Here is a 16,634-nt window from a genome sequence, read left to right on the forward strand (position 1 = left end):
GGCTTAGGTAATAAAAATGTGTCTCTGAAAGATGTTTATCTAACAAACTGCGTTACATATAATTTATAAGTGCCACAGGAGTCTTTGCTAAATGAGGTGCGCTCCCAGGTACAGTGGACCACAAGCATGATATTGGTTGAGTGTCATAGGGTTTGAAGTCAACTGCAGAAGCGTATTTCTATTTCATATGCAGGTTTTTACATGTCAACTGTTTTAAATCACAGATATACCAGAAGCGTTTAAACAATATATGGTTTATTAACCAAAATGTCCCATTAACCAGAGAAACTTAACACTAATTTAAGACTTAAAACAAAAATGAACAAACCACGGTTTCAGTTTTAATCATCATAGTTTTCTACTTGATCTGCCTCCAAAATATGTATGACAAATGAAACCAAACACATCACACCTTAGATGTGCAAAGAGGTAGGGGATGATTTGCCAACTACAACTATCCATAAAACCCAGATGTACTCTAACTCCATGTAGGTCATGGAATAAAACAATATCCAGTAACACCATGGAAAGGTCTGGTGATGTAATAAAACTTTGTGGACATACTCTACGTCATCACCATGCAACTAGGGCTGCAACTAACGATTATTTTCATAATCGATTAGTTGGCCGATTATTTTGTCGATTAATCGATTAATCGGATAAAAAAAAATGAATGTCAATTTTTCATTTATTTAAAATAATTTAATAAACAAATGATGTTAAATACAAACAGCAGAATAAAAAAAACTTTGATAAAATGCATTTCTTGTCTTTATTTCCCAACCAGCCCCCCCAATTTATGCACATTTGAGCCCAGGCTTGCCACGCTGCCTCCCAGACATGCCATGCTGCCCCCCAGACATGCCATGCTGCCCCCCCCACATATGCCACGCTGCCTACCACAGCACTCCACGCTGCCTCCCACATATACCACACCACCTCCCACATATACCACTCCACGCTGCCTCCCACATATGCCACTCAACGCTGCCTCCCACATATGCCACTCCACGCTGCCTCCCACATATGCCACTCCACGCTGCCTCCCACATATACCACTCCACGCTGCCTCCCACATATACCACTCCACGCTGCCTCCCACATATGCCATTCCACGCTGCCTCCCACATATGCCATTCCACGCTGCCTCCCACATATACCGCTCCACGCTGCCTCCCACATATGCCGCTCCAGGCTGCCTCCCACATATACCACTCCACGCTGCCTCCCACATATACCACTCCACGCTGCCTCCCACATATACCACTCCACGCTGCCTCCCACATATACCACTCCACGCTGCCTCCCACATATACCACTCCACGCTGCCTCCCACATATACCACTCCACGCTGCCTCCCACATATGCCACTCCACGCTGCCTCCCACATATGCCACTCCACGCTGCCTCCCACATATGCCACTCCACGCTGCCTCCCACATATGCCACTCCACGCTGCCTCCCACATATGCCACTCCACGCTGCCTCCCACATATGCCACTCCACGCTGCCTCCCACATATGCCACTCGACCCCCACATATGCCACTGTGCCTGATACGCCTTATACCCCCTGATACACCACTCCATCCTCCCCAGACATGCCACGCTGCCCTCCCCATATATACCACTCCACTCTACCCCCAGATATGCCACTGTGGCCCCAGATATGCCTTATACACCCTGATACACCACTCCGTCCTCCCCAGACATGCCACACTGCCCTCCCCACATATGCCTTATATACTGTATATGCCTTATACCCCCAGATATGTCACTCTGTCTTCCCCAGATATGCCTTATACCCCCCAGATATCTCATAGTCCCCTCATAGAGTCACAGACCTGTTCACAGCACACTGACACCATACTTTTATAAATAAGTACTGGGTTACTCTTCACTGCCCCCAGGATTTAGATTCCCTTTAGTCTGCCCCCCTTTATCTCTAACTGCACCTTAAGTTAACTTTATTAAATTAACCCTCAGTCCTCATCATTAAATTAACCCTAAACACCCCATTAACCATAACTACCCCTAAATTAACTCTAAATACCCCATCAAAACAACTACCCTAAATTAACCCTAAACACCTCATTAACCACAGCATCCCCTAAATTAACCCTAAAGACCCTGTCAACCACAACAGCCCCTAAATTAACCCTAAACACACAACTGCCTCAAATTAACCCCAAACACCCCATTAACCACAGCTGCTCCTAAATTAACCATAAACACCCCATTAACCATAGCTGCCCCTAAATTAACCCTAAACACCCTATTAACCATAACTGCCCCTAAACACCCCATTAACCATAGCTGCCCCTGAACACCCCATTAACTATAACTGCCCCTAAATTAACCCTAAACACCCCATTAACCATAACTGCCCCTAAATTAACCCCCACCTCCCCTGACTTTCAGTAGCCCAAATATTAATTTTATACTTACAGTTAGATGATGTCACAGCCATGTGGTTCTGGCCTTCTGGGAGAAGGAAGGGGGCGGGGCCAGTTGTCACAGTGATTTACAGGGAGGGACTGGTAAGTAGGAGCTGCTGCTGTGAGTCAGACTAAACTATTATATAATGAGGGGTGTTTTTCAGAGCGTTTGCTCTGAAAAAACCCTCATTTTATAATAGATAATAATCGATTCAACTAATCGATAATGAAATTCGTTGGCAACGAATTTCATTATCGATTATTATTGATTTTATCGATTAGTTGTTGCAGCCCTACATGCAACTGCCTGATGTGATTAGAACATGTAACCAGACACACTGTATAGCAATGAGTTGGTAATAACGAATGGTCAATAATGATCTGTCACTGATCATCACAATTTTTAAAAAGGTAAAAGAAAGAAAATTTGGATGGTGGCGGTGAGGAATTTCAGTACCTTGTGTTTATGTTTTAATAAAAAACCTCTATAAACACAGTATATAGTTACTTGGTGGCGTAGTCTCTGCTACTGACCCGTACTCTATAAACACAGTTTGCAGTTACTTGGTGGCGTAGTCTCTGCTACTGACCTGTACTTCAGCTGTAAAAGCACTCTTTCCGGTGTAAGGCATCTGCTAGCAAAGTACTCTGGAAACTTTACTTCTAAAGCAGCGAGTTTCCAGACAATCCAACGATAGTGATTATAGACCCATTCGGGAGAAATGAGTTTAGGATCCACACCGGGGGTATCACACAGCGCTCTGTGGAGATATAGGGACTTATTAGTAAAACAATTCTGAAAACAGATTATGGAAAGAAACTGCACCAAAATACCAAAAAAAAGTTTCAGGAACATCTATTTAATTATTTAAGCAGAGGCAAAATTACAATACCGGTGGGACTGCATGGACATACAGACTGGCAGACACAATTCAATAATAAAAGAATATATAGAATTAGGATGTATGAGAATACCTAAACTTTCTCATTCTGTGATCCGCGTCACTCAGTATATGTAAGAAGCCATGAGATTGGTGCACGTGCCATTACCTGTAGATCTCCTCTTTTCCAGCCTGTAAGTTGTCAGCGGGTATAAGCCACCCTCCGTCCGCTATCTGCACTCCATTTTCACACAGAAGGCGGCCTTTTGTGAAATAAACCGGGCAGTGAAACCTAAACGAGGCTGCATTCTCGCTGTCGATTCCAAGATTTGTATAAACGACGCCAAACATGTATAACTGGAGAGAAAAAACAGAGAATAAACAGAATAACCTTAACATGCAGGATAACTGTTATTAAGGGTGGAATTAGAGAATTACTTAGAAGCTTCTGCTTTATATATAAGCTTGTATTAAATGTATACGTTTTATAAAAACAGAAAAGAGGAATAAGTAACAAATCAGACAAAATCAGGAGTGTTATTACTGTTATTAATATGATAGTGGAGAAAGCATAGGGGGCAGCTACCAGCAAACTAATCAAGCAGTGTTTCTGCACATTTTAGGTGAATAAAGGAGATAAGCGAGGCAGGCAGTGCTTGCCTCCACTTGGGAATCAGTGTTACCGGCCATTGTAAGGAAAGCAGCTGAGCGCATAAATCATACCTGTTCCTTTGAATATTTGGTTGGCCGCTTGTTATAAACTGCAGATAGAAGTGGAATCCTGGCGGCTGAAGATGTTTTAAGAAGATACATGGAGCCTGGTTGTGGTTTGATCTTTTGTCTTTGTTTTTTGCGAAGTCGCATTTCCTGCATGTCTCTAGCACAGCGAAGAGTGGATACCAAATTCAACAAATCTTTCACAAACAAAGAAGATGACGACACATTATTAGAACACATTAATGGGAATAATATTCCAGATATTTCACAGCCATGGCTCATCCTGGTGGCAGCACATCGACACGTCTACACATACAACACGTCTACACATACAACACTAACCCAGGGAACTTGTTAAAGGTTTCTAGAAAGCCTCATCTCACTGTAATATGGAAACGTCTTTTTCTTTATTAAAAGAGGAACACCACCAATGGTGGCTCATTATATTGCCTGTGGGTAAAACAATAGAACGGCTCAACCATTATCACCCAGTCGGACACTCTGACTAATGAAGGTCAATGGATGAACAGACTCAATTTGCCTTGCCACAAAGAACTGGCTAAGTGTGGTGTTTCACATGGCAATGGCAGCCTCCAGGTCCGCAGATAAAGGCAGTTTATTGAACAGAATGCTGAGTGTCAGTTGGAACCTACATTTACTCCATACAGCATTGTATTTTATACTCTTAAAATTCTAGCTACAAGCTGTCACTAGTTTGATCCCAACATTATGATGAAAGATATGTGATTGAATACTGATGGACAGGGAAGTTAGACTGCAGGAAGAAGGTTCAATATTAGACAATAGGAACTGCATCCACCATTTTAAGTGATTGAAATAAATATTTTTTAGGAGTTCTTTATTTTTCAGTGTCTGAATTCTCTATGTAAGTTAGTATTTCTTTATGTGTGGACCATTTCATCTCAAGCACTATTTTGGTTAGTACTGAGCTCCCTTTTGGAATCAATAGCTTGCTATTCACAAGTCTCGGGTAGTCAGGATAGTGCTACCTCTCCAGATGTACTCTTCGGGGACCTTACACTGCAGCTTAAGTACAAGAACCACAGTGAATAACACATTCAAAGTAACATCCTTTATACTCTGCATGCAAGTAATCATCACATCATAAAAAGTTTAAGGGATTTCGGGGAAATACCTGCATCACAGCTCGGTTCTTCAGAAACAGGTGGATCTGGTTTGACGTTGCGTTCTTGAGTTGCGCAGTCTGTTCTCGTATTACTCAGACCATCGGAGTGGGGTCGCTGGGGACACGGCTTCTTAAACGGAGGTACAAATGTTTTTGAGGATCTTGTGAAAGCTGGCATACTGTCAGTGGTGGAGTTGCTTGTTTGACTTGTTCCATCAGATGAGCTATTCATCGATTTGACAACGGGAGCATGTTGGAAAATATTTGATTTAGAACAAAACTGCCTTGGTTCTGTAAATTTAGGAGATACCTTATGTTGTGCTCCTTTTAAATAACTACATTGGAAATACAAAAGAAAAACAATATTCTCAGTGACACTGATATAATGGTGTATAAAAGACAACAAACTCAAACAGAATGCTCCAACAGTACAGGAATAAATTACGTGTGATTCCTGCCCAAATACTAATTTGGTACATCTGAAGCGGATTCAATGCCAATTAAGAGGATCACATTGTTTTTATTGCCACATTTTTATCGTCATAAAGTGTACATACTGTAAATATTAGAAAACACCACGCAGCCTCAAAATACAGCGCAGTGGAGTCAGAGGGCAAAGGTAAAGAATTTCAATAGTGTCTGAATTTAGACAGATATTTTCAAGAAAGACAAGTATGTTGTCTTTGAGAAAGCTTGGTCAAGATGGTCTTATTCATTGCCTCATTGCCAAATTCACAAATAATTTGAATTTCTGTTTTATCCCAGATACCGCAATTTATTTAAAAAAAAAATATACATACATATATATATATATATATACATACATATATATATATATATATACATACATATATATATATATACATACATACATACATACATATATATATACATATACATACATATATATACATACATATATACATACATACATACATATATATATACATATACATACATACATACATACATATATATATACATACATACATACATATATACATATATATATACATACATACATACATATATACATACATATATATATATATACATACATATATACATACATATATACATACATATATACATATATATACATACATACATACACATACATACACACACACACACACATATGTGTACATAAGATAGTGTCCGGACAAGATAGTATTTGAGGGAATGCTCAGTGAATTCACTTGTCATTGAGTAACGTCAAACAATCCCTGCTTGCCCTCAGTTGTGTGACGATTGAGTGGAAAGCTTATTTTTACCTTGAAGGGTTGCAGGTTAAGGGCTTTAATGTGCTGTATAAAGGCTTTCTCCGATCCTTTACTGTACCTAAAAAAGAAATAAAGCCATTCCCATGATAAAATAGTTTCCATTACTGTCACTTTTAACGAAAATATTTTTTTTTTTATACAAGAAGAGATAGGAAGTACCGTCTGGAGAGCTTGTCAACGGCTTTAGGTTAGGATTGGGTTGCTTCGCAGTTGCTCTGTCAAACTCTGGTAAAAGCTGCCTTTTGATTGGAGGCTCTCCTGTAAGAGAAATCATTTACATGGATGATGCCTGCTTGCTGTAAACGTTCCGTATCATGTACAAAACACAGTTAGATCAATGAAAAATACCTAGGGGCACATGCCCACAGGTTAAAAATTGTCAGGGTTGCCCAAATCTCCTTGAATGCCTTCGAGTGTTAGTGTCCTTCCGAAGTTCTGTACAAACATACTTTATCTCCGCAGCCTTGGAACTGACGTACATGACTGAGTTGACTATTCCCTTACTGCTTTACTGTTTTGCAAAACAACGGTCACGTTTAATATACAGACAGATCCCCGCTGGTTCTAAAGGACTAGCGCTACAAAGCAGCCGTCTGACGGACATTGTTTGGAATGTAAAAAAGCAAAAACCAGCACATTTAGTTTCCTTCACTGGTCCCTGAAAGAAAATTGCAGACAAGCTCCCCTTAAAATGATTTACTGATCAGATATCATGTATGAGCTCATATTGTTTATTATAGGCAGCAAAATATAAAGAATACATTGATTTGTGCATCTAAAACTCATGTTAGCTTAAAACAATTCAGTTTGTTTAATTGGAATGATAAATGCTGCAGAACAGGTGAAGCGTACAATCAACCATAAATAAATGGATTTAAAATGCCTTTATTACAAAACAGAAAAGTGAACAAAAATCACTTACCGCGTGTACCACCATCATCTGTTCTTAGTCTTTTCCCAACTCTCACAATAGCCGTCTTGTTGGAATTTGGAAACACATCGTCGGATCTGAGCTCTGGAGCCATTAAGTCTTCATCATCCATGAAAGCTTTTGCACTTTCAGCGGCCTCCAACTCAAAATCATTCTCTGGTGTGTGGGATGCAGCAAAACATCTATCGGGTCTTGACCTCTTTGGTATTCCAGTAACATGGGCTTCGTTCGTATTACCGTCAGAGGGTGTGGAATGCTGACCAGGGATGGAAGTCGGGTATGGGCTTTCATGGACTTTAGAAAGAGGCCGTGTGTTGGCGTTGTCACACAGTGAAAGGTTGGGTTTATTATTTTGCCAGTTGAGATTATTATCTAACAGGACGATTTCCTCAGGCTTGTTCATAGCTGATGTAGATCCTTCACTTGGGAAAGGCTTTCCCAAAAGCGTGTCCGCATCCATAAGGTTTCCAATATCATCAAATTCCTGTAACATATCCTTCACTTTGCGGAGAGCGGCGTCAGAAACAGACACGATCTTTCCACTTGCGGTGCTAAACCCAAAAGAATTTTGAACAGTGTTGATGTTGCCACGATGTGTGCCTTTTGATGCTTCCTTTGCTGTTCCCAGGTCGCCTTGGATTGATTTTTGTGAGCATTCCCTTGTGGACGCCTCAATACCTTTGTTACAAGAGGGACTATGACCTTCTCTTTGATGTAGTGACTGTTCTTTACTAGCTTCGGAAAAGATTCCCTTGGCTTTCCTCAAAGCCTCCTCTGACAGCTCTATGGATCTACCATTCGCTGTACTAAAACATGGCATCTTGGGTATCGAGACACCTTGCTGGTAGAAACATTCATCTTTGACCTCTTTCGGTTGACCATTATTAGAGTGAACATGGAGTTCTGCGGTTTCTTCTACACACGGGTAATCGGTTGAAATTCCTGGATCCTGATTGCTTTTATCTACCTTTGACCGGTTTGCAGATACTCGGGACAGCAGTGCATCACCCTGGCTTGGGCTTTTTGAAACACCTATATGATCACAGCTCGTCACCTTGGGTGGTTTACATTCAGTATCCGGCACAAATCCACTATCATTTGTTTCCAAAAACATCCGCTTTGCCTTCTGGAGAGAATCATGAGAGAATGTGACCATCTTTCCACTTGCTGTAGTGAATGTGGAGAGCGGGGACATGTAACTAGTCTGTGCGCTCACAGATTCACTCTTCCTCTGGGAATTTTGCTGATCGTTTGCTTTATGGCATAGGCCATTATCCCGCATTTTGGTTTCTACACTTTGGTTGTTAGTAAAACTACAAACACTATCCTTAATATCTTTTCCGTAAGAAACATTCAGTAGATGTGAAGGGTCACCCGCATCAACCTCTAGGTCCGCTATGTCATTAAACACATTCTTGGCTTTAAGTAATGCTGCCTTATTAATATTAATAATTTTGCCCTTTCCTGTGGTAAATCCGCCATGAAATGTTGGTGACGGGGACGATAGTTTGCTGTTCTCACTGGAAGATAAAGGGTCATGTTTTAGAAAGTCATCTGTGTTTTGTTTTGAAGACAGGACATACTCGCTTTTACAATGAATGTCTACAAAGCTTGTTGCTGGTATTTCAGCAAGACCTGGAACTTCAGCAGCGTTCGCTCCTTCCGTGAACCTGCCAGTGTCCTTCGTACATGGTCCGCTATTCACAACAGTGCATGGTCTGTTCTGAGCCAACTTTGAGGTGTTCATTCCCTCATAAAGGTGGTCCTGCTCCTCAAACAGCTTAGAAACTTTGGCTAGAGAATCTTTAGAAACCGTGACTTTTTTGCCACCTGCAGTGCAAAATCCCACTACAAAACCTTTATCATTTTCATTTGAAACCGATCTTCCTCCCTCTCTGCGTTCCAGTTCCATCCGTCTATCATCAGAACAGCTACCTGCATCAGCAGACTTCGGGGCACTCGTTAAATTGTTTTCATTATGTTGAATTCTGAAAGTGTCTACGTCATCCTCAGCAAATATACTCCTTACTCTTTCTAGAGATGATTGAGAAAAAGTGATTTTTTTCCCACTGGCTGTTTGAAAACCTCTGTTAACCACAACGGAGATATCCGGATGACTCAATTCCTCGTCATTCGCTTGCCGTCCGTTAAGTAACGCACTGTTATCCCATTCTGTAGTTTTAGCTGTGGCACCCATATTTTTATCAAGTTCACTTAAAAACGAGGGCAACTTTACTTGTTCCTCCATCTTTGGTTTACATCGGTTAGCAGGTTCTTCCGTAACGAGCGTAGCCAACAGAGAAGCATCATCGCAAATCCGAGAAGGTTCTGAGCCATGGCTCGTTAGGTCAGGGATCATGCAATCACGGTTCACATTACTTACGTCTTTAGAAGTAGACTGGTCATCGTCACCTGCGCTTCCTTTACAGCCATCTTTTACAGCGACATTACATAACCCACCATCTTCTAAGTCACCAAAGAAACCTACAGATTTCAACAAGGCCTCATTGGTAATATTGACCGATTTGCCACTAGCTAAACTAAATCCTTTGCATGTTCTTTCATCACTTGTAACATTCAAATCTGCTAGTGAAGGTTTCAAAATGTTTTTGCTTTCACAAGTACTTTTGTCATTTTGGATAATTTCACAGTTACTATGCGCTTCAACATCTTCAAGATTTCCTCCTCCGCCTGCAAAGCTATCATTAAAATCCACATCATTCCAGATTTCAGAGTTAAAATTCTGAGATTCACTCGTAGATTCAGGTAAACTTTGCCCGTGATCAGGAATTATCGGAAGCGGATTTACTTTCCTACACTGTGTAAACTCGTATTGGCTGTCTGCATTTTCTAGTATAGAAGAAAGTTCATTGACTTCAGCCGTCTGGCTTTCGGTCAAAACATCCTTGGCCGGTGAGAAAACGTTAGCGGAAATATCTTTCGAATTTTTGTTCCTTGCCCCTGGAGGAAAGTTTTGAGGGTCACAAAACGAAGATGTTTTGGACATCTGAACAGACTGACCACAATCAGCCTTTTCAGACTTGATCCTATTTTCGTTCTCCAGAACACCTATTAAAGAAGACTGCTTGTTTATTCTAAACTCATTTAAGTTTGTTTCTGCCGCATACCCTTTATTCTGATGCAATTTTATTCCCTCGGATGGGATATTGCCTGCGCGGTCAGAGATTCCAGTCTCCACGCTACATGTAATTGTAGAAGCATTGTGATTGTTTGATGCAGGCTTGGGGAACACATCAAACACGTTTTCTGTGAAATCCTTAGTCCTCCCAGGCATTTCGCTGCTCATTTCTTCAATCTCTTTAAACACGAGTCTGCCTTTGGCAAATGTATTTTCAGAGACATTTATTTCTTTATTAGATGCCGTTCTGAATCCATTTAAATTCACTATTGAAGCAGGAACATCAAGACCGGTTGTCATCTCCAAAGAGTCTTTAGCCTTATCGGATCCATGCGCAACATCAATCACAGGACACAGACCTTCAATTTCTTTAAACAAAATCTCACCTTTCTTGAGGCTTTTCTCTGAAATCTGTATTTTTTTATTTGATGCCGTTTTAAAGCCTTGAAAATCCATTTTTAGACTTTCTGTATTACCACTAAAAATATCAGTCCTGATCAATTTATTGACAGTTGTAGTTGGCTGCATTAAACTTTGATCGTCAGAGACTGAACTAGAATGCGTAGAGATTGTATTTTCTGAGTGCTGGTTATTGGACATACTTACATCTCTTCTTACTTCTTTTTGCTTAGAAGCACACAGTTGATCTATGTGACTTTGTACATTTATAGCATTTGCAGACGAATCTTTGGTCTTGCTGGTAGGATTCTCAGAGTGGTTGTGAAAAGGGACACATTTACTTCTCGAGTTTTGTCTCCAAACAGACTTGCTCTCCTGGAAGGAATGGGCCTCGCTGGCCTTTGGCAAATCTTCTACTTGTTGATTACAAGCAAGTTTTCCAGACAATGGTGATAGGCAAGTAAACGCTTCCGTTTTTAGTTCAGCGACCGGGTCTTCAGCCACGTTACAAGTTAGCGTTAAGTTAATTTTGTTTTGTTCGGTTTGCCTGTGGAGTAAATCATTACGTTGCACTGAACATTGCTGTACAGCGTGATTTTCCTCCTGCTGCCCATCGAGCGTCTCAAGCAGTACAGGTTTCCTAGATAGAAGATCGGCTGTGGCTAATGCCTTTCTTTTTATATCTGATGGATATCGGCTGTTTGTTTCCATCTCAGAATGGCTCACAATTTCTTGAAAACGTAAGGAATTACAGCTCAAATCCTCCCTATTCTCTTCCTTCACACCATTCCGTTGCTGGTCATGTACAGGTAAATTAAATTCCTCTGTAGAATAAAAGAAAACAAATTGAGTGATACCATACGTAAATGTTTTTAAACCTATTAAGCTAATGATTAGAAAACGTTAATGGATAAAGGAGGTGGGAGCAGGTTTCAGTTTGTTTTGGAAATTAAAAAAGTAGATAAAAAAAAAAAAAACATTAAGTAGAGGTTAGGTAGAAAGACACCTTCTAAAAGATGCTGCCTGTACAAGACTCGTATTGATCTCCAAGATTATGTCCCTTTTTGTAACAGCCTCATAATATGAACTATTTATACAGAGAATTTCTCAAAACAAAAAACCTACTTTTGTTTTGACGATCTGATGGTTCTGGGGTACAAAGTCTGTCACTGATTGAATCCAAGCTGATGTCTTTTTTATTACTTGCACCTGGATTGCCAGGTACAGGATTTATACAATACACAAACTTGGTTTGTCTTTTGAAAGCGGAAAGCAGGGTTTTGTTTTCTGGAACCTCTCCCTGAGAAGCGCCAATGGTATTTCTTTCCAATTTTGACTGGGAAACATGCCACAGATTACTTGAGGAAACTTGCGATCCAGTGGCACTGTTTTGTCTCTCTGTAGGGATGCCCCCCGATTCACGCTCCTGTTGTAAGACAGATCCCTGATCAGGTGAACTCAGGAATGGTGTTTTATTAACTGGTACCTTTTTCTCAGACGTTACAGTGATATATTCTGTTTCATAACCGCAAACTTTGGACGCGTTTCCGTTGTCAATGGTCCTTTGCAAAATTCTGGAGATCCCCACTTCCTTCATTTCTTGGGTTTGAGAACAAACTTCAGGATAATTTTCAAAAGTGTTTGTATTGGTACAGTCTGTTTGCGCAGATGGGTTCTCCAGCAGTGTTGTATCAAGCTCACACAAGTTGAGTTGAGACCATTCATACACAGATGATGCATTTCTGTCACCTGTTCTATCGCACAGATAATGTTCTGATTTACTGAATTCTTTACACTTGTCAGACTCAAAATTATTCTCAGTTGGAACGAAGGCTGAAGGATTTTCTTCCCGAGACCGTATTAGTGATTCATTCTTTTGACGATCTAATTGAGTTTTAGTACAAACTTTCCTCCGAACTCTGGCAGTATTCACTTTTCTCAGATTGGTGTTTTTTTCATTTGTAAAAAATATTGAAAGGACATCTTCCATTCCCTCCAGTGCATTTTCAACTGTCTGGCAAACCTCTTGGTCTTTCACAGCATTGGCCACGGTTTGCTTCCACAATACTTTACCTACGTTGGGTGCTGCCTCACCACCACCATTTTTGTTAGTCAACGGACATGATGTTTTTTTTGATTCTACAATTGAAGAATAAAGTAAGATTATAAAATTATATATTACACACATATATTCATACACACACCTTCCTATACAAATTGTGAGAATGCATTACAGCAAGTGCTGTGCAAATTTATTAAATTCTGTACTCATTTACAACACTTTCACAATTAAATAGGTTTGTTCAGGATTATCCAGAGTCCCAAATCCTAAAGTGTAACTACAGCTTTACCTAAACTGTGAAGCTTCTAAAGTCTGACATATTTTAAGAACACTGGTGTGGTCTGCTTAAATAGCTTGAACAACATGTAAGGTAAAGTAATGAACCAACCTAAGGATGATGGATATATTTTGAGTGCTGGTCAATAGCACTGCTGGCATCTCTAGCTAAGCAAACCAACAGTCTTTTTTTTCTTAAAATATATATTTTAACCTACCGAACCTCTTACCTATTTCCTCCTGATCCAGTGGTGCCAATACATTCTTCTCTTCACCCTTATTTAACTTTGAAAAAAGACTCTGTACAATCTGTCAAGAAACAACAGTTAATGTTAGTGTAAAATATACAGCTTACAAATCTGGATATATGTATCTTTCTAGAACCCAACTCGCAGGACCTGTGAACAGAAGCCCTTAAAGTTCTCTGTAAGCCAAGGTAAACTTACTTAAACATGCAGGTTAATATACATATTTTACTTTCTACTGGGGAATGCTTGTGGACAATTATAAGTAGGAATAAACAATGTGCAGAGCGGAGTTCAGTATAAATAAAGAAAGTTACGGTTTGGCAGGGGTGAAAGAGAAACTTGATTATACAACCAAATAGCAACAAAAATAGCAGTGTAATAAAACCATTATACTCACCACCGCATTTTTACTATCAAAAACATTTTGCCGAGAAACATGTTCATTAGCTTTGGCTAAAATAAAAATAAATGAAATAAGTTCTTCAATCTACAGTATAGATATATATATATATATACACAGTATATACCTCAACAGATCCAAACAGTGTGGCATGTATGTGAAAACCTGCCTCTTTAATATTCTTCATGCATCAAAAACCCCCGCTCTCTCCAAATGGAAGAAGCAACTCAAAGAATATTTAACAAAAGCTATTTAAAATTGACTAACATGTTAAAACATACCAGCACTGACATAGTAGAGAGCTTATTTTGGATCATTATTATTTGGTTTTAACAGATCAGGAATCAGCTAAACAGAATACCTTTAGTTGTCAACAATATAAGTGGGTCAGTGGCGTACATTCCTTCCATGCCAGTAGATAGGGGTATGTGCTTAATATTGTTGAATCCAGAAGGCAATTTGGAAATACTTTTATTTCCTTGACCTCTTTAAAGTATTTTCTTTTTGAGTTAGTATATGCACGGCAACTTACCAATTATTACAGTTGGCGAAGGTGGTGTAGCTAAGGAACTCGACCAAGACATTTCCGGATCCAGCTCGGCACCAAGGCTTTCTGAAATACATGGTGTTTGGTTCTACAGAAAGAAAGAAAAATGTCCATCAATAATCTATTCTATAAATCAAATGCATTGGAAGGGGCAGTTTGCTTCACTGTCTAAATCAGATCCCTGCAGCGCTCCAATGGGAAGTGTTACTCTGTTACAGAAATAACAGCTAGCTCTGGGGGTAAAATTAAGTAGGAGCAACGGCACTTTTACTCGCTTGCACAGGCACTTCAGCTTACATACACTGGAAATTCTGCATAGGTTACTCAAACATACACACAGAAAAACTGAATTCCCAACATTATGCTATGTTATTGTGCAGTAAACATGTAGCTAGACATCCAGTTAAAGGTGCTGTTCCACCTACCTTGAATTTGAAACATCTACAGCTAAATGCAATTAGTAACATCATTAACAAGACTGCCGAATGCCTAAGCCTTCCACGGAAATATTTAACCCCTTCGAGACCAGCATTTGGGTACTGCGTACGCATTTAAGTTTTCTAGTTCCGTACACGTGATTCACTTCAGAGTGACGCTGGATCGCGCATCATCGATGACGTACCTGGCACGTCCTGGTCTGCTGACGACACGTGACCAGGAAGTACCAGGTACCTCCCTGTCTTGAAGGGGTTAAATATAATTTTTTGATGTAGTTGTTCATGAAATAATCACTTATCAGAGAAAAAACAGGCACTGATAGGGTGTTGCCATGCAAACTGAAATAGAGTTCTAGTGATCTCAGAAAAAGTCACACACACGCTAAAGATTATTTGCTTAACTTTTCGGATTTTGTCTAACTGGAACTGCATTGTTAAATAACCATGAGAACACCTTCTATAAGGAATCTGATCTAGACAGTTATTTCCATTTAAAAGTATTTTTAAATCAAAGCAAACTCATTTATCCATGAAATTTTAACAGCAGTTCCGTGAGACAAACAGCTCACTGGACAAATCCTGGTATTTTGCACATCCATATCAAAAGCATACATCCACTAACGGATATACTAGATAAGTATGGAGCGCACAATAAAGTGACATTGCCCAAGATATATAAAAGCCAGGAGTGATTTGACTAATCGCTTCATGCACAACATCCAACATGCTTTCTCCATCATGTGTACACCGCAATCTGGCAAAAATTAAACTTGAGTAACATAATGCCAAGTTAACTTACCCTCATAAGCTTTGGTGTACCGAACAAACTATCATAAATGTCTGAAAAATATATGCACATGTTAAGAAAAAATAAAGAGTGATTACACGGATTAGTCCAACACTAAAACATTTGTGCTTAAAAAATTCCTTACAGTTGACACTAAAAGACACAAATTGTGTGTATCCCGGCTACCAATTCCCTGCATTAGTTATATTACTGCAGCATCATTAACACAACAAAAAAGCAAATAGAAAATGAATATTATTTCAAAGAATGGCACAGTCACTCACCAGGTTTCCCATCCTTCTGTGGAGTTCTACTAAATATTTTTTTGTCACGTAAAGGAGTCTTAAACAATTCTTTTATAACAATAGGACTGAAAGGAAAACAGACAAATATTATACAGCCAGATAGAAACCGTGAGACAGGAGGTTTTTACTAGAAAAGAACACTATTATGCCGTTAAGGAGTTCTGCAGTCTACAAAATTTGGATGCAATATTCAGCTTGTTGCAGACAATTGTACACATGCCGTATTACACCTAGACCAGGTAAATAAATGAACAAAGATTCTCATAATAAAAGTAATAAAAGTGCAATAAAGTAAATTCAACCATATCCAAATGCTTATCTTGTTAATCCAAGGTGAAAATAGGCAGGAGGGAAAAAAATTAAATCCTACCATTGGAATATACATGAAGAAGACAAAATAATGTAACCAAACCACCCTCTCATCACATACAATTATATGGAGTCCAACATGTCAAAAAACAATTAGTAACATTTCCATCGCCTCCCTGCTCTATCTTGACATTGTGGTAGCTGGTTAATGAATATGTAGTATAAAAATATTTTAATGTTTCTTTTACCATTTACTGTTCTATTTTAACTCAAGACCTATACAGTTCTACACGTAAATTCACCGGGTAACTGATGGAAATGGATTCTGCA

The 16,634-nt window shown here is 39.5% G+C and overlaps 1 protein-coding gene across 1 annotated transcript in view; it reads right to left on the bottom strand.

Moving 5' to 3' along the window:
- The window catches only part of BRCA2 (BRCA2 DNA repair associated), a 28,038-nt gene that overhangs the window by 9,210 nt on the left and 2,194 nt on the right, over positions 1-16,634 (bottom strand). Inside the window, exons 5-17 of the mRNA XM_053456367.1 lie at positions 15,975-16,060; positions 15,703-15,743; positions 14,452-14,554; positions 13,917-13,972; positions 13,490-13,580; positions 12,059-13,072; positions 7,387-11,757; positions 6,624-6,722; positions 6,456-6,522; positions 5,191-5,516; positions 4,041-4,231; positions 3,487-3,674; positions 3,027-3,197 (exon numbers count right to left, since the gene is read on the bottom strand). Coding sequence (XP_053312342.1) covers positions 3,027-3,197; positions 3,487-3,674; positions 4,041-4,231; positions 5,191-5,516; positions 6,456-6,522; positions 6,624-6,722; positions 7,387-11,757; positions 12,059-13,072; positions 13,490-13,580; positions 13,917-13,972; positions 14,452-14,554; positions 15,703-15,743; positions 15,975-16,060 — 6,804 coding nt within the window. The remainder of the gene's footprint in view (positions 1-3,026; positions 3,198-3,486; positions 3,675-4,040; positions 4,232-5,190; positions 5,517-6,455; positions 6,523-6,623; positions 6,723-7,386; positions 11,758-12,058; positions 13,073-13,489; positions 13,581-13,916; positions 13,973-14,451; positions 14,555-15,702; positions 15,744-15,974; positions 16,061-16,634) is intronic.

This window comes from Spea bombifrons, chromosome 2 (assembly GCF_027358695.1).
Source record: "Spea bombifrons isolate aSpeBom1 chromosome 2, aSpeBom1.2.pri, whole genome shotgun sequence".
NCBI lineage: Eukaryota > Metazoa > Chordata > Amphibia > Anura > Pelobatidae > Spea > Spea bombifrons.